This window comes from Bos mutus, unplaced genomic scaffold (assembly GCF_027580195.1).
Source record: "Bos mutus isolate GX-2022 unplaced genomic scaffold, NWIPB_WYAK_1.1 CTG330, whole genome shotgun sequence".
NCBI lineage: Eukaryota > Metazoa > Chordata > Mammalia > Artiodactyla > Bovidae > Bos > Bos mutus.
Window position 1 is genome coordinate 48,913 of NW_027219820.1, and position 18,774 is coordinate 67,686.

At 39.6% G+C, this 18,774-nt stretch overlaps 1 protein-coding gene across 1 annotated transcript in view; it reads right to left on the reverse strand.

Annotated features, from left to right (window-relative positions):
• The window catches only part of LOC102280884 (ATP-binding cassette sub-family C member 4-like), a gene marked incomplete at its 5' end in the record, with an annotated part of 86,099 nt that overhangs the window by 47,950 nt on the left and 19,375 nt on the right, over nt 1–18,774 (reverse strand). Inside the window, 1 exon segment of the mRNA XM_070366946.1 lies at nt 16,232–16,387. Within this exon segment, the coding sequence (XP_070223047.1) occupies nt 16,232–16,387 (156 nt within the window).

Consider the following 18,774-nt stretch of genomic DNA (forward strand, 5'->3'; position numbering starts at 1 on the left):
TTACAGTTTCAATTTCCATGCTTGTGATGGGTCTGTTAAGATTTTCTATTTCTTCCTGGTCCAGTTTTGGAAAGTTGTACTTTTCTAAGAATTTGTCCATTTCTTCCACGTTGTCCATTTTATTGGCATATAATTGTTGATAGTAGTCTCTTATGATCCTTTGTATTTCTGTGTTGTCTGTTGTGATCTCTCCATTTTCGTTTCTAATTTTGTTGATTTGATTTTTCTCCTTTGTTTCTTGATGAGTCTGGCTAATGGTTTGTCAATTTTATTTATCCTTTCAAAGAACCAGCTTTTGGTTTTGTTGATTTTTGCTATGGTCTCTTTTGTTTCTTTTGCATTTATTTCTGCTCTAATTTTTAAGATTTCTTTCCTTCTACTAACCCTAGGGTTCTTCATTTCTTCCTTTTCTAGTTGCTTTAGGTGTAGAGTTAGGTTATTTATTTGACTTTTTCTTGTTTCTTGAGGTGTGCCTGTATTGCTATGAACTTTCCCCTTAGGACTGCTTTTACCGTGTCCCACAGGTTTTGGGTTGTTGTGTTTTCATTTTCATTCGTTTCTATGCAAATTTTGATTTCTTTTTGATTTCTTCTGTGATTTGTTGGTTATTCAGCAGCGTGTTGTTCAGCCTCCATATGTTGGAATTTTTAATAGTTTTTCTCCTGTAATTGAGATCTAATCTTACTGCATTGTGGTCAGAAAAAATGCTTGGAATGATTTCTATTTTTTGAATTTACCAAGGCTAGCTTTATGGCCCAGGATGTGATCTATCCTGGAGAAGGTTCCATGTGGCTTGAGAAAAAGGTGAAATTCATTGTTTTGGGATGAAATGACCTATAGATATCAATTAGGTCTAACTGGTCTATTGTATCGTTTAACGTTTGTGTTTCCCTGTTAATTTTCTGTTTAGTTGATCTATCCATAGGTGTGAGTGGGGTATTAAAGTCTCCCACTATTATTGTGTTATTGTTAATTTCTCCTTTCATACTTGTTAGCATTTGTCTTACGTATTGTGGTGCTCCCGTGTTGGGTGCATATATATTTATAATTGTTATATCTTCTTCTTGGATTGATCCTTTGATCATTATGTAGTGACCTTCTTTGTCTCTTTTCACAGCCTTTGTTTTAAAGTCTATTTTATCTGATATGAGTATTGCTACTCCTGCTTTCTTTTGGTCCCTATTTGCATGGAAAATCTTTTTCCAGCCCTTCACTTTCAGTCTGTATGTGTCCCCTGTTTTGAGGTGGGTCTCTTGTAGACAACATATGTAGGGGTCTTGTTTTGTATCCATTCAGCCAGTCTTTGTCTTTTGGTTGGGGCATTCAACCCATTTACATTTAAGGTAATTACTGATAAGTATGTTCCCGTTGCCATTTATTTTATTGTTTTGGGTTGAGTTTATACACTGTTTTTGTGTTTCCTGTCTAGAGAATATCCTTTAGTATTTGTTGGAGAGCTGGTTTGGTGGTGCAGAATTCTCTCAGCTTTTGCTTGTCTGAAAAGCTTTTGATTTCTCCTTCATACTTGAATGAGATCCTTGCTGGGTACAATAATCTGGGCTGTAGGTTATTTTCTTTCATCATTTTAAGTATGTCTTGCCATTCCCTCCTGGCTTGAAGAGTTTCTATTGAAAGATCAGCTGTTATCCTTATGGGAATTCCCTTGTGTGTTATTTGTTGTTTTCCCTTGCTGCTTTTAATATTTGTTCTTTGTGTTTGATCTTTGTTAATTTGATTAATATGTGTCTTGGGGTGTTTCTCCTTGGGTTTATCCTGTTTGGGACTCTCTGGGTTTCTTGGACTTGGGTGATTATTTCCTTCCCCATTTTAGGAAGTTTTCCACTATTATCTCCTCAAGTATTTTCTCATGGTCTTTCTTTTTGTCTTCTTCTTCTGGAACCCTATGATTGAATGTTGTAGCGTTTAATATTGTCCTGGAGGTCTCTGAGATTGTCCTCATTTCTTTTAATTCGTTTTTCTTTTATCCTCTCTGATTCATTTATTTCTACCATTCTATCTTCTAATTCACTAATCCTGTCTTCTGCCTCTGTTATTTCTATTTATTTGCCTCCAGAGTGTTTTTAATTTCACTTATTGCATTATTCATTATATATTGACTCTTTTTATTTCTTCTAGGTCCTTGTTAAACCTTTCTTGCATCTTCTCAATCCTTGTCTCCAGGCTATTTATCTGTGATTCCATTTTAGTTTCAAGATTTTGGATCAATTTCACTATCATTATTGAATTCTTTATCAGGTAGATTCCCTATCTCTTCCTCTTTTGTTTGGTTTGGTGGGCATTTATCCTGTTCCTTTATCTGCTGAGTATTCCTCTGTCTCTTCATCTTGTTTAAATTGCTGAGTTTGGGGTGTCCTTTCTGTATTCTGGCAGTTTGTGGAGTTCTCTGTATTGTGGCGTTTCCTCACTTTGTGTAGGTTTGTACAGGTGGCTTGTCAAGGTTTCCTGGTTAGGGAAGCTTGTGTCGGTGTTCTGGTGGGTGGAGCTGTATTTCTTCTCTCTCCTTTCGAAGAGTTGGGTTGCTTTTCTGGGTGCCTGATGTCCTCTGCGGCATTCAGAAGTTGTTTTAATGAATTTACTCGACGTTTAAATGCTCTTTTGATGAATTTGTGGGGGAGAAAGTGTTCTCCCCGTCCTACTCCTCCGCCATCTTGGCTCCTCCCCCGGAAGGAAAGTTTTGACCAACCTAGATAGCATGTTCAAAAGCAGAGACATTACTTTGCCAACAAAGGTCCGTCTAGTCAAGGCTATGGTTTTTCCAGTTGTCATGTATGGATGTGAAAGTTGGACTGTGAAGAAAGCTGAGCACTGAAGAATTCCTGCTTTTGAACTGTGGTGTTGGAGAAGACTCTTGAGAGTCCCTTGGATTGCAAAGAGATCCAACCAGTCCATCCTAAAGGAGATCAGTCCTGGGTGTTCCTTGGAAGGAATGATGCTAAAGCTGAAACTCCAGTACTTTGGCCACCTCATGCGAAGAGTTGACTCATTGGAAAAGACTCTGATGATTGGAGGGATTGGGGGCAGGAGGAGAAGGGGACGACAGAGGATGAGATGGCTGGATGGCATCACTGACACGATGAACGTGAGTTTGAGTGAACTCTGGGAGTTGGTGATGGACAGGGAGGCCTGGTGTTCTGCAATTCATGGGGTCGCAAAGCGTCAGACAGGACTGAGCAACTGAACTGAACTGAACTCATCTGAACAATATATAATGCCTTGCTAAAGACTAGCAAGTGGGTACTCTCCTAAGCCCTTCCAGTGCCTTTTGCTGGAAGCTTTCTGTATCCCTTTTACGTTAAAAAAAATACTGCTACACAAAAGCTCTGAGTGGTCAAAAGTGGTTGTCTTTGGTCCTGGATTGAAATTCTCTCATCTGGAGACCAAGAATACTGGCAACGTTCACAGCTCACAGCCATAACCTTTCAGGTTTGTGCCTCAAAGCAGAACTATTAAATAGTTTCACATTGGCACTGAAGAATAAAGATCAGGCTATCTTCTCTGCTGGTAAAACTGTCTTCCTAGGATCTGGAATCTTTCCACATGTGTAAATGAAACGTCTCCACACATGCAAGGAGAATGTCAATTACTGGGGCCTAATGGCAACCCACTCCAGTACTCTTGCCTGAAAAATCCCATGGACAGAGGAGCCTGGTAGGCTGCAGTCCATGGGGTCGTGAAAAGTCAGACATGACTGATCGACTTCACTTTCACTTTTCACTTTCATGCATTGGAGAAGGAAATGACAACCCATTCCAGTACTCTTGCCTGGAGAATCCCAGGGACAGTGGGCTGCTGTCTATGGTGTCGCACAGTGTCAGACACAACTGAAGTGACTTAGCAGCAGCAAGGCTCCTCTTAGGGCTGAAGAATTGATGCTTTTGAACTATAGTGTTAGAGGAGACTCTTGAGAGTCCCTTATACTGCAAGATCAAACCAGTCCATCCTAAAGGAAATCAGTCCTGAATATTCATTGGAAGGACTGATGCTGAAGCTGAAACTCCAATATTTTTGCCACCTGATGCAAAGAACTGACTCCTTGGAAAAGATCCTGATTCTGGGAAGGATTGAAGGCAAGGGGAGAATGAGATGACAGAGGATGAGATGGTTGGATGACATCACCAACTCGATGGACATGAGTTTCAGCAAGCTCTGGGAGTTGGTGATGAACAGGGAAGCCTGGTGTGCTGCAGTCCATGGGGTCACAAAGAGTCAGACACAACTGAGCGACTGAACTGAAGTGAAGGCTCTTCTGTCCATGTAGAGATCACCTTTGAGTCTGCATCAGCTGGTCCCCACTTCTCTCACCTGTGTGTCAGATGACCTGCCTCACAGAACCTCATTACTGACTGCAAGGTCAGGATGACTTGAAACCTACTGTGACCTGTGTCATAATAAAATTATTTTAATTTAAATAGTTCTTCCTATTCCTCTACTTTGGGAGGAGCCACAAGTAAATTACTCTGGAAATAAAATATCTTTCTGGGTTTCAGGAGAGAATCTTATACATAAGCTCATGTAAGCCATTTAAGTTTTCTTCTGGAAGGCTCTAATAAGCCAGGCCACAGAATATACACAGCAGAAAAAAGTGAAATTGGCTCCTTTCAGTGAAGAGTGCAGAACATGGGGATACACTCATGTGGGAACAAGAGGAAATCTGAGTCTTCCACAAGTGCCCAGAACTGCTCGGAATCGCCAGCCTCAAATTGCACTGTTTCTCCTCAATTCATAAAAGCCTCAGAAGAAACATGAAGAAGACAGACATTTCTTTTCCCTAGCCATGAAGAAGAATGACACTCAGCCTCTTCTACCTTTCCTCCCTGTTATCTTTGTTTCAAGTTTGGTGAGAGAGAAATGGATGCAGAAAACACACTGTGTGCCACCAAAAAAAAGATGCATCCCTAAGCAAAATCTAAAATTAGTGTATACGCCCATGGTGGATTCATGTTGATGTGTGGCAGAATCAACACAATATTGTAAAGTAATTAGCCTCCGATGCTTGGGGCTAGTGCACTGGGATGACCCAGAGGGATGGTATGGGGAGGGAGGAGGGAGGAGGGTTCAGGATGGGGAGCACATGTATACCTGTGATGGATTCATTTTGATATTTGGCAAAACTAATACAATTATGTAAAGTTTAAAATAAAATAAAAAAAAAAAGACATTTAACTTTAACCTTCATTTGCAGAAGGTTGATTAAGTGGCTGATACACCCCCAACCAAAAAGCAATGAAAATCAGTGGCCATGTGACATGTCAAAATTAGTGACTTGAACTGAAAAGTCCTGATACCAAATTTAAGGTTTCTTTAAAACTTGAATTTAGGGTCAAAGAATAAACAACCATCTAAGCATGGTAAGAGTTCCTGATCAGAGGAATACCATTCTGCCTCAGATTTAAACAACAACAACAACAAGTTATTACTCTTTCTAATTTTCAACTCTAAGATTCTAACAAGCCAGATGATTTCTCTTCTTTTAGCTACTTAACATGAGGTTTACACAAATGACATGGCCAAGCAAGGGGAGGCTGGTGCCCAATATTCATCCCTCTCCTCTGATTCTCCTCTGCTTTCCCTCATGAATCTAAACTATGGACAAGATTCTGCTCTGGGCTCAAGATGAGAGACTTTTTGAGAACTAGTGTTTGAGGAGATAAAGGGACTGAAAGAGGCCACCTAAAGGAACCAGCTTTGAGCCCAACCAGGAGAAGAGAGACCAGACCTTTTTGCTTATAACTACAAGAATGTTTCTTTGCCCATCATAGCTTATGTGACCTGAACATATTTTCCTTCAGGCTCCTTTCAAAGGGCAAATTCACATCCCATAAGAGGCCTAGGGTTTGATAAAGTGCCATCTGGTTTTCAAAGTATACTCTACAGAGGTGTTACCTATGCTAATTTATGAAAAAAAATTAAATTGCTTTGTTTTTAAAAGGTGGATTGTTGCTCAGTGGTAAAGAATCCACCTGCCAGTGCAGGAGAGCATTTGATCCCTGGGTTGGAAAGATCCCCTGGAGAAGGAAATGGCAGTATTCTTGCTTGGGAAATCTCATGGACAGAGGAGTCTACCCTGCTACAGCCCATGGGGTCACAAAGAGCTGGACATGACTGAGTGACTGAACAACAACAACACATTAACACATTTGGTGGTTTCAGAGAACAGGCATAAAGACCCCACTCAAAGTTCAATCAGGGGGACTTCCCTGGTGGTCCAGTGGTTAAGACTTCACCTTCCAATGCAGGGGTTGCTGGTTTGACCTCTGGTGAGGGAGTTAAGATTCCATCTGCCTTGTGGCCAAAAACCAGGAACATGAAGCAGAAACAATATAGCAACAAATTTAATAAAGACTTTAAAAAAATTTCAATCAGGGTCTAGTTTGTAATCAGGGTCTATTTTGTAATCAGGGTCTCTCTCTATTGTCACCTCCCTCACCTTATCTTTCTGGAGAAGGGAAAGTCTATCCACTCCAGTATTCTGGCCTGGAGAATTCCATGGACTGCATAGTCTATGGGGTCACAAAGAGTCAGACACGACTGAATGACTTGCATTTCACTTCACTTCACCTTCTCTTTAGGAAACTCCTTGAAGCAGACGAAGCTCATCAAAGACTAGGAGACTAAAATTGGATTCTTTGCAGCAGAAGAAGTCCCTCACTTCTGAGCCCCTGACCAACATCTGCAGCTGCTTCATGCTGAGCTTTAAACAGAGCCCCTAGACACTCTGTAGGCCCTAAAAAGATTCTGCTAATTATCACCAAACCACTGCTGATTGGCACACACTTTGGAAAAAAAAAATCGTTTCAGCATTTTCCCATTGCAATATGTGCTCTCACTTAAGTCTACACTGTCAGTCTAAAAGGATCTATTTGGCAATTATGCGGGCTTACTTAGCATTATTAGATGGAAGAACATAATTTAGAAAATAAGAATATTTCTCTTTGTTATGACATGCCAAATGTATATTTCCCAAAAATCAGCAAAACTTTAATGAAACGTGTTGAATGAAAATAATGGCTTATAAAAATAGTAACTGATTGAAGCTCTATTTTGCTTGAAATCAGCAGGCCATTTGTGAACAATATTTATTTGAATATGTGAATGTGTTTTATGTGTGGTGTTCACTTTGGTTTCTACTCATTCTTCTTTCATCACTCACCAGATAAAAGCTAATAAAACTGCTCACTGCTGCTGCTGCTGCTAAGTCACTTCAGTCATGTCCAACTCTGTGCGACCCCATAGACGGCAGCCCACCAGGCTCCCCCGTCCCTGGGATTCTCTAGGCAAGAACACTGGAGTGGGTTGCCATTTCCTTCTCCAATGCATGAAGGTGAAAATTGAAAGTGAAGTCGCTCAGTCGTGTCCGACTCCCAGCGACCCCATGGACTGCAGCCTTCCAGGCTCCTCTGTCCATGGGATTTTCCAGGCAAGAGTACTGGAGTGGGATGCCATTGCCTTCTCTGTAACTGCTCACAATATACACATACTGCAAGGGCAGATAAGGTCAAATTAATGATCTTTTTTTTTTTTTTGGCAGCACCACGCAGCTTGTCGGATCCGAGTTTCCCAACCAGGGATTGAACCAGGGCCACAGCAGTGAGAGCACAGAGTTCTAACCACTAGAGCACCTGGGAATTCCCAATGGCCATTTCTCAGATATTATTTAAAGTACCTACCTCTAAGTAATCATGAAAATAAACTAATTTCATAAATAATTGTACAAATGTTTACACTGAAGGACACAACAGTATAGAGATTTATGATAGTGTTAGGGGAAGCACACTGATTGAAACCACCTACCCTGGCCAGGCACCATAGTAACCATTTGCATGAGGTCCTGGTAAGGAACATTAGCCACCACCAACCAGACGAGTTTGGGAAAGGTTAAAAGGAGACACCACATGTCCTCCAACCACCTCCGAGAATCCTTCTCTCTGGCATCCATCTTGGCTGAACAAGGCGTGCACCACCAGGAAGGACTCTGAGTCAGAATGATTGCCTAAAGACAACCCAGAAACTAATCGTGTCACCTTAAAACCTGAGACTGCAAGCCACATGGCAGAGCTGTTCTCCTGGGTTCCCTTACCCTACTGCTTTCCATTCAGACGCCCTTTCCCAATAAAATATCTTGCTTTCTCAGCACATGTGTCTCCTCAGACAATTCACTTCCGAGTGTTAGACAAGAGCCCAGTTTCAGGCCCTGGAAGGGGTCCACCTTCCTGCAACAGTAGGACATACAACCTTCATGTAAATATACACTACATTTATTGGCCCATGTATATTTTTTTCTGAAAGTACAAATAAACCTCAATTAATAAGGGTTGGCTGGCACAACAGTCAGGAAAACATGCTTATTCAGTGTAACAATTTAAATGAAACATTAGTTTCCGAACTATTTTTTCATCATGGTTTAAAGATTATACTTTTAAAAATGTAATTCACTGTGTCATATTCAGTATTGATTTTTTCCTTTGTTACAAACATAACACAAGGTCATTTTAGGTGTGTGACCCAAAAATAGCCACTCTGAATCAGAGCATTTAGGGCAATAAATTGATAAACCTTCAACACAACTGCAGACTGAAAACTGCAGTCTTACTGGACCTTTGTATATGCTGCTGGAAGAAAGACTATAAACTATGTTGAAAAGAAACCCTACCCACTAACTGAAGCTTAAAATGACCCAGGACCAAGACAAAAACCATACAAGTGGTTACAAACGAGGCAGGTAAAGCACAATCTTTATCCTCATCATTTCAATCCCAAAGCAAGAACCTGCCCTCAGCTAAAGTATACAAAGAGCAGCTACTGCTGATGTTTCCCCAAGTCCTAAGGGCTATGTTCTCATTTCTAATCTGGGGACCTTTCTTAAGGAGCAGCTTATCTCTCTGTTTCAAGCAAAAGAGAATAACCTAAAATCACTTTAAATCTTGGTTTCCCCCAACCACCTTTCATTTTTAATCCTGTAGCCTCTCAATGAACTGGTTATCATCCATATTCAGAAGAAAAGCACACTGTTAACTAACAAAGGAAATCTAATTTAAGCCTTGTAAAATCCTCAAGAGCTCCAGAGAACAGTTTCAGGGATTTTTAACTAAGATTTCAGTGTTGGAAACAAATCTGGGGACCTTTCTTAGAAGCAGCTCATCTCCCTGTTTCAAGCAAAAGAGGATAACCTAACATCACTTTAAATCTTGGTTTCTCCCAATCACCTTTCATTTTTAATCCCTTAGCCTCTCAATGAACTTCCATATTCAGAAGAAAAGCACACTGTTAACTAACAAAGGATAAGGAATTTAAGCCTTGTAAAAGCCTCAAGAGCTCCAGAGAACAGTTTCAGGGATTTTTAACTAAGATTTCAGTGTTGGAAACAAAGGGCAAATTGCATTAGGCTAGAATCTAGTTGTATTTCTTTACTAGTAACAACACATCTACCTCTTCTCTTTTGAGATTTGTTCTTAACAACAACAAAAAACAGAAAGAAAACCAGGTTTTCTTTCCTGGTTTTCCAGGACCAAGACAAAAACCATACAAGTGATTACAAATAAAGGAGATAAAGCACAATCTTTATCCTCATCATTTCAGTCCCAAAGCAAGAAACTGCCCTCCACTAAAGTATATCAAGAATATATCAGAGAAGTCAGAACAGCTCTGGTTCACCTTCTTCAATGACTGAAGAAAACTCAGGGAATGGAAATACCAAAGAGCAGAATGGGCTGTGTAAAAAATACTTAGCTTTTGCTTTGATTTAAAAGAAAAAAAATCTACCAAATATAAAAATGAATCTATTTAACTATGATAAAGATGCTGTTGATCTGTGCCAACCTTTAGGCTACAATCATCAATATTGAATTCACAGGCACTCTCTTTTCAATTGAAAACATCTTTGTGCCAACAGCATAAAGGGTTCTATGTGTAGAGTATCATCCAAAGAAGTTTTGAAATTCATTTTCCAGATCCTTTCAGATAAGCAGCTACTCCCTGAATATAATCTCACCTTAGTGTTCTTTCTGGGGAATATACTTAGCTACTTCACATTCTAGCGCAAAGGATGCACAGACTTCAGCTACCTGTTCCACTTAAGGAAATCATCTAGGAAGTACTTTCATATTTTGCTTTTCCTGAAATTTTGAACACAAATTGAGGAGTACCTTCCTAAGATTATATAGTATTTGTCTTTGAAAGTTCCCCCTAGGACTTCAGGATGGATGGTCTATGTCACCACTCCCCTGCCTCTGGTTTCTAGGCAAGTCCTTGTTGCTATCACATCTCCCCATTTCTGACCTGTTCATGGTGGGGTCCATAGTGATGGGGGAGAGAGAGACCACCCTGAAATCTGCTGCTGATCACAGGATCACAGGGCAGAGGGAGTCAGGGAAGATGATGCAGACCTGGATCACCTAAGTGGGGCAACTCAAAGAAACAGCACTAGGCTCCTCCTTGGCAGAGCCTGAGCTCAGCTTCCTAGGACTCCTAAATCAAGGTGTTGAGAAAACAAGCATCACTGCTTCCTATTTGTTTGGGGAAAGAGGATTCTAAGTTTTCTGCTCTGAGACAAGTAACTTCAAGTAAACACAGTATCAAATTTTCTCCTGCTGGATTGTGGAGTTGGGAATCTCTCTAAATTAAAGTCCAGGCTTTGCCCCGTGGTAAGTTAAGTTTCTAGTGCTTCAGTTTTAAAATCTGTAAGATGAGGATAACCATAGAATTCTTGTGAGCAAAAAGTGGGAGATGGTAAGAGGATAAAACATGTTAAAGTGAAAATCACTCAGTTGTATCCAACTCTTTGTGACCCCATGGACTATACAGTTCATGGAATTCTCCAGGCCAGAATACTAGAGTGAGTAGCCTTTCCCTTCTCCAGGGGATCTTCCCAACCCAGGGATACAACCCAGGTCTCCCACACTGCAGCCAGATTATTTACCAACCATGAACGAGGGAACATGTTAAAACATGTTAGTTCAGTTCAGTTCAGTCACTCAGTCCTGTCCAACTCTTTGTGACTCCATGGACTGCATCACACCAGGCTTCCCTGTCCATCACCAACTTCCAGAGCTAAGGATTCCACAAATGTTAGGGATTATTATTAATACTTGTGTAACTTTTCAGGGCCTGCAACAAACACTAGAGCAACAGAAATGAGACACAGAGGTCCTGTCCTCAAGGAGAAGAAGAAAATAGTCAAGAATGTGGGGAGGGCAAAACAGAAATCTTCATGGAGGGCTGGAAAGTATGAGTGGGTACAGAGTGGGGGGCTGGAAAGAAAGTTATGGGACGGGAGTCAGATATCAAAAGATAAAAAGGAAGTGATATTCTCTCCTGTTGTTTCTTATTGGAAAGACAGATTTTTCTGTCTTGCCTTTCCCTAAAACTCCTATTTTGCTAATCTGTTTTCCCTTCACTCTTTAAATTTATATAAACAATGCTCTTTACAATATAAAAATACATGTAAAGAAAATCACCCAAAACCACAAAAATATAAACAGAAATTAAACAGCAAAATCAGTCCAGAATGTGTTACTCTTTCTACTTAACTAGAAGTTATTGGAAAGGTCAATGCCCTGATCCTTAAGGATAGTAATAGCTACTACTGACTGAGGATTCCTAAGAACTAGAAATGGGCCACAACTGTTTTCTTATCCAGTTATATCTTCACAACAAATCTGTGCAGCAGTAATTTCTAGAACTGGTTTAAGGACCAGGACTATGAACCTTAGAAGCTGAATGATTTCATCAAGGCCCCATAGTCAGATGGGGCAGAGTAGAAATAAAAATGTGGGTCATGTTGATACTTGGTCTCCACTCTTAAACATTCAATCACTGGCTGCCTCCTGAATGACTTCCTTGGACCATTTACACATTGCAGGATCTCTTCAGATTCTTTCTCTTGAGTCAACCAATACTGTGCATTGGAGTGAATATAAAGTGCATATAAAGTGAAACAAAAATAAATAAAGGTTCTGTGTTTACAATGGTTGGCAATTATTATCTACATGGATACAAAGCTTAATAATGTTCTGTAAGCAAACTCTCTGAGTGTGTACATAAAGCAGGCACAAAGGTAGAATGGAAACTGATAGAGCAAATCCAAAACCTAGTGATGTCAAGGGATGTTTAGTCTGCTCAGATGTACTGCCAAAACATTACATGCAGAGCCAAGAATCATCCAGTGTTATATCTTTATATAGAGAGTACTTTTACCTACACAAGCACACAATCTTTTCTTATCAAGAAGCATTAACAGGGCACATTTATAGATACTTTCATCCATGGACATAAAAGTAATTTGCAGACATGCTAATTATTTCTAAAACTAATTTCATCTGGCCCATTTCAGAGATGGGTACAATCAAAACATAAATCTTGGGAATTTAACTTCATTCTTCTCTTGTTATTCTTCAAGTCATGCAGTCATGTCTGATTCTGCCACCCCATGGACTGCAGCATGCCATCTTTCCCTGTCCTTCACCATCTCCCAGAGTTTGCTCAAACTCCACTGAGTCGGTGATGTTATCCAACCATCTCATCCTCTGTTGTCTCCTTCTCCTCCTGTCTTCAATCTTTCTCAGCATCAGGGTCTTTTCCAATGAGTCAGCTCTTTGCATTTGGTGGCCAAAGTACTGTAGCTTCAGCTTCAGCATTAGTCCTTCCAATGAATATTCAGGACTGATTGGCTTTAGGATTGACTGGTTTGATCTCCTTGTTGTTCAAGGGATTCTCAACAGTCTTCTCCACCTTCACAGTTGGAAGGCATTAGTTATTTGGTGCTCAGCCTGTCCAGCTCTCACATCCATACATGACTACTGGAGAAATTAGAGCTTTGACTACACAGACCTTTGTAGGCAAAGTAATGTCTCTGCTTTTTAATATGCTGTCTAGGTTAGTCATAGCTTTTCTTCCAAGGAGCACACTTCTTTTAATTTCATGGCTGCAGTCACCATCTGCAGTGATTTTGGAGCCCAAAAAACTAAAGTCTGTCACTGTTTCCATTGTTTCCCTATCTATTTCCCATGAAGTGATGGGACCAGATGCCATGATCTTTGTTTTTTGAATGTGAGTTTTAAGTCAGCTTTTTCACTCTCCTCTTTCACTTTCACTCTTGCCTTCATCAAGAGGCTCTTTAGTTCCTCTTCATTTTCTACCATAAGGGTGGTGTCACCTGCATATCAGAGGTTATTGATATTTCTCCTAGCAATCTTGATGTCAGCTTGTGCTTCATCCAGTCTGGTATTTCACATGATGTACCCTTTATATAAGTTAAATAAGCAGGGTGACAATATACAGCCTTGACATACTCCTTTTCCTATTTGGAACCAGTCTGTTGTTCCATGTCCAGTTCTAACTGTTGCTTCTGGACCTGCATATAGGTTTCTCAGGTGGCAGGTAAGGTGGCCTGGCATTCCCATCTCCTTAAGAATTTTCCACAGTTTGTTGTGATCTACACAGTCTTTAGTATCATCAGTGAAGCAGATGTTTCCCTGGAATTCTCTTGCTTTCTCTATGACCCAATGGATGTTAGCAATTTGATCTCTGGTTACTCCACCTTTTCTAAATCCAGCTTGGACATATAGAAGATTTTGGTTCACATACTGTTGAAGCCTAGCTTGAAGGGTTTTGAGCATTATTTTGCTAGCATGTGAAACGAGTACAATTGTGCATTAGTTTGAACATTTCTTGGCATTGCCCTTCTTTGTGATTGGAATGAAAACTGACCTTTTCCAGTCCTGTGGCCACTGCTGAGTTTCCAAATTTGCTGGCATATTGAGTGCCACACTTTTTCAGCATCATCTTTGAGGCTTTGATATAGCTCAGCTGGAATTCCATCACCTCCACTACTTTTTTTCATAGTGATTCTTCCTAAGGCCCACTTGACTTCACACTTCAGGATGTCTGGCTCTAGGTGAGTGATCATACCATCACAATTATCCAGGTCATTAAGGTCTTTTTTGTATAGTTCTTCTGTGTACTCTTGCCACCTCTGCTTAATATCTTTTGCTTCTGTTAGATCCATACCATTTCTGTCCTTTATTGTGCCTATCTTTGCATGAAATATTCCCTTGGTATCTCTAATTTTCTTGAAGAGATATCTAGTCTTTCCCATTCTGTTGTTTTCCTCTATTTCTTTGCACTGTATTCTTAAAAAGGCTCTCTTATCTCTCCTTGCTATCCTCTGGAACTCTGCAATCAAATGGGTATATCTTTCCTTTTCTCCTTTGCTTTTAGCTTCTCTTCTTTTCTCAGTTATTGTAAGACCTCTTCTGACAACCATTTTGCTTTTTTGTATTTCTTTTTCCTGTGCATGGTTTTGATCATCTATTATTTCCTACTATAATCACTAAGTTATGAATCTAATACCCAGTATCAATTCAGTCGCTCACTCGTGTCCGACTCTTTGCGACCCCATGAACTGCAGCATGCCAGGCCTCCCTGTCCATCACCAACTTCCAGAGTTTACCCAAACTCATGTCCATTGAGTAGGTGATGCCTTCCAACCATCTTATCCTCTGTCGTCCCCTTCTCATCCTCCCTTCAAACTTTCCAAACATCAGGGTCTTTTCAAAAGAGTCAGATCTTCGCATCTGGTGGCCAAAATATTGGAGTTTCAGTTTCTTTTTTTTTAATATAAATTTACATAATTGGAGGCTAATTACTTTTCAATATTGTATTGGTTTTGCCATACATCAACATGAATCCTCCATGGGTGTACATGTGTTCCCCGTCCTGAACCCCTCTCCCACCTCCCTCCCCATACCATCCCTCTGGGTCATCAGTCCTTCCAATGAACACCCAGGACTGATCTCCTTTAGGATGCACTGGTTGGATTTCCTTGCAGTCCAAGGGACTCTCAAGAGTTTTCTCCAACACCACAGTTCAAAAGCATCAATTCTTCTGTGCTCAGCTTTCTTTATAGTCCAACTCTCACATCCATACATGCCTACTGGAAAAACCATAGCCTTGACTAGTATTGACAAGTATGGACCTTTATTGACAAAGTAATGTCTCTGCTTTTTAATATGCTATCTAGGTTGTTCATAACTTTCCTTCTAAGGAGTAAGCATCTTTTAATTTCATGGCTGCAATCACCATCTACAGTGATTTTGGAGCCCCAAATAATAAAGTCAGTCACTGTTTCCACTGTTTCCCCATCTATTTATCACAGTTAGAAGTGGACATAGAAAATAAAGACTGGTTATAAATCAGGAAAGGAGTACGTCAAGGCTGTATACTGTCACCCTGCTTATTTAACTTATATGCAGAGTACATCATGCAAAATGCAGGGCTGGATGAAGCACAAGCTGGAATCAAGATTTCTAGGAGAAATATCAGTCACCTCAGATATGCAGATGACACCACCCTTATGGCAGAAATTGAAGAGGAACTAAAGAGCCTTTCAATGAAAGTGAAAGAGGAGAGTGACAAAGTTGACTTAAAACTCAACATTCAGAAAACTAAGATCATGGCATCTAGTCCCCAAACAGATGGGGAAACAATGGAAACAGTGACAGATTTTATCTTTTTGGGCTCCAAAATCACTGCAGATAGTGACTACAGCCATGAAATTAAAAGACATTTGCTGCTTTGAAGAAAAGTTATGACCAACCTAGATAGCATATTAAAAAGCAGAGACATTGCTTTGCCAACAAAGGTCTGTTCTGTATAGTCAAAGCTATGGTTTTCCAGTAGTCATGTATGGATGTGAGACTGGGAAAGATTGAAGGCAGGAAGAGAAGGGATGACAGAAGATGAGATGGGTGGATGGCATCACTGACTCGATGGATATGAGTTTGACCAAGCTCTGGGAGTTGGTGAGGGACAGGGAAGCCTGGCATATGGCAGTCCATAGGGTCACAAAGAGTTGGACATAACTGGATGACTGAACTGAACTGAAAACTGAAATAAATCATAATGGAAAAGAATATGAAAAAGTATATATATGTATACATATATATCAACTAAATCAACTGAGTCAGTTTGCTATACACCAGAAACTAACACAACATTGTACATCAACTATATTTCAATATAAAATAATTAAAACAAAATCTTGTATGTGATGAGAATATCTGTTGAAAATACCTGCTGCTAAAAATATGCTCTATTGGGGGCAAAAGGATTAACATTTTCATCCAATTTGAAAACAAACAAAAATCAAATTAAAATCAATCAAACTTAGGTGCCTTTATAAAAAGAACACATGAGAATGCTCTGATGTGCAAACCTGTAATATGATTGACATTTTCTTCCTTAAATTGTGAAGTCCAGCATCTCTTGTCTGACAACCATCAAGCCAAAGTGAGCCTTCGGGTTCTGACAATCGAAAAACTGCAGAAAAAATAGAACTTTTTCCAGCTCCCGTTCTTCCCACAATGCCAACCTGTAATGAGATCCAGAAGGGATTAAGAATTAACAACATGCAACAAACCTAGGAGAAACCCTGCCAGTTGAGGAAGAATTTTAAAAGTTCTACATAGAATGTAGTCTAAACATTTCTCAGTCATGGCAACTGTTGAAATTTGGGGCCAGATAATTCATTATTGGGGGATAATTAATTATAGTTGGTTTTGTCTGGATATATGCCCAATATCCTGCATATTGTAGGATTTTCAATAGTATGTCAGATCCTAACCACTAGAAACCAGAAATATTCCCCACATTGTGGCAATCAAAAATGTCAGACATTGACAAAAATGTCCCCTAGTTGAGACCCCATGGTTCAAAGAAGAGTTAAAAATAACAGAGTCAATCTATAGGCATTGAAAAGTCAGCAGTTTCCTAAGTGATTCATAAAAATTAAGTTTAAATAATCTTTATTCCTAATGCTGGGTATTTCTACATTGAGAATTATGTGGATAATTTTACAGCAATGTCAACAAGTCAGAAGTGTTATACACAAATAACTATTCATTTTCTGAGGGTTCTATTATTTGAGAGGAATTTTTTTGGTAGAAAAACTAAGTCACTTCCTAACATTAAATACCTTAATTATGTTCTGTCCTTGAATAAAACATCTTACAATTGTAAAATGCAGGTCTCACTGTCTTAATGGGCAGCAGCCAATAGGCAAAATTCACATAATGAGATTAATAATACAGTTAACATTTGCTATTTATATGGAACCTTTCATCTCAGCACTTCAAAAGGAATTTTAAAAACCAGTTGATACCTACAATCATATCTTAGAAAGACACATGTGAAGTGTCAGTCTATTTATTAAAACCAAAACAAAGAGAAATTAAGTGAACTAACAGTATATTCAAAGATCAACATAAAGCATAGACAGAGGAGCCTGGCAGACTATGATCCATGAGGTTGCAAAAAGTCAGACAGACTAAGCAGGTACAAGATATAAGAAAGCAGGTAAAATGCTGGTGAGGAATGAAACTGTATTGCAAAAGCTAGCTTTTAGCTGACTACATTCAAGCATGCATGCAGAAACTGGCTTTTTAAAATTTTTTTAAATCAATGAGTTTGCCCAACTAATGAATCCTGGTGGAAGCTTCCCAAGAGATAATTTCATTTCTATTTAAGAATCTGGAATCAGTGAGGGATGTAAGATATGCTTTCAATCATTTGTAAGTTAATTCAGTAAATTTTAAAAACTCAAGCCTTTAAACAGGGAAGTTAGAACTTTCTGAGGACAGATTATATGTTGGGAATCTCACATATAATCTGTAAAATCAATAATGACATTAAGAAGAGAATTTATCTTTATAGAGATTAAATATAGGAGTCAGACGACTGAGGGACTAACAAACACACACATAAGAATAGGGGCTTCACTTCACAACAGACAAAGAATTAATCTCAAAAATGTACAAGAAACTCCTGCAGCTCAGTTCCAGAAAAATAAACGACCCAATCAAAAAGTGGGCCAAAGAACTAAACAGACATTTCTACAAAGAAGACATACAGATGGCTAACAAACACATAAAAAGATGCTCAACATCACCCATTATCAGAGAAATGCAAATCAAAACCACAATGAGGTACCATTTCACGCCAGTCAGAATGGCTGCTATCCAAAAGTCTACAAGCAATAAATGCTAGAGAGGGTGTGGAGAAAAGGGAATCCTCTTACACTGTTGGTGGGAATGCAAACTAGTACAGCCACTATGGAGAACAGTGTGGAGATTCCTTAAAAAACTGGAAATAGAGCTGCCATATGAGCCAGCAATCCAACTGCTGAGCATACACTCTGAGGAAATCAGAATTGAAAGAGACACATATACCCCAATGTTCATCACAGCACTGTTTATAATAGCCAGGACATGGAAGCGACCTAGATGTCCATCAGCAGATGAATGGATAAGAAAGCTGTGGTACATATACACAATGGAATATTACTCAGCCATTAAAAAGAATATATTTAATCCGTTCTAATGAGGTGGATGAAATTGGAGCCTATTATACAGAGTGAAGTAAGCCAGAAAGAAAAACCAATACAGTATACTAATGCATATATATGGAATTTAGAAGGTAATGATAATCCTGTGTGAGAGACAGCAAAAGAGACACAGATGTATTGAACAGTCTTTTGGATCTGTGGGAGAGGGCAAGGATGAGATGATATGGGAGAATGGCATTGAAACATGTAAAATATCATGTGAAACAAATCTCCAGTCCAGGTTTGATGCATGATACAGGGTGCTTGGGGCTGGTGCACTGGGATGACCCAGAGGGATGCGATGGGGAGGAAGGTGGGAGGGGGGTTCAGGATGGGTAACATATGTACACTCATGGCGGATTCAAGTCAATGTATGG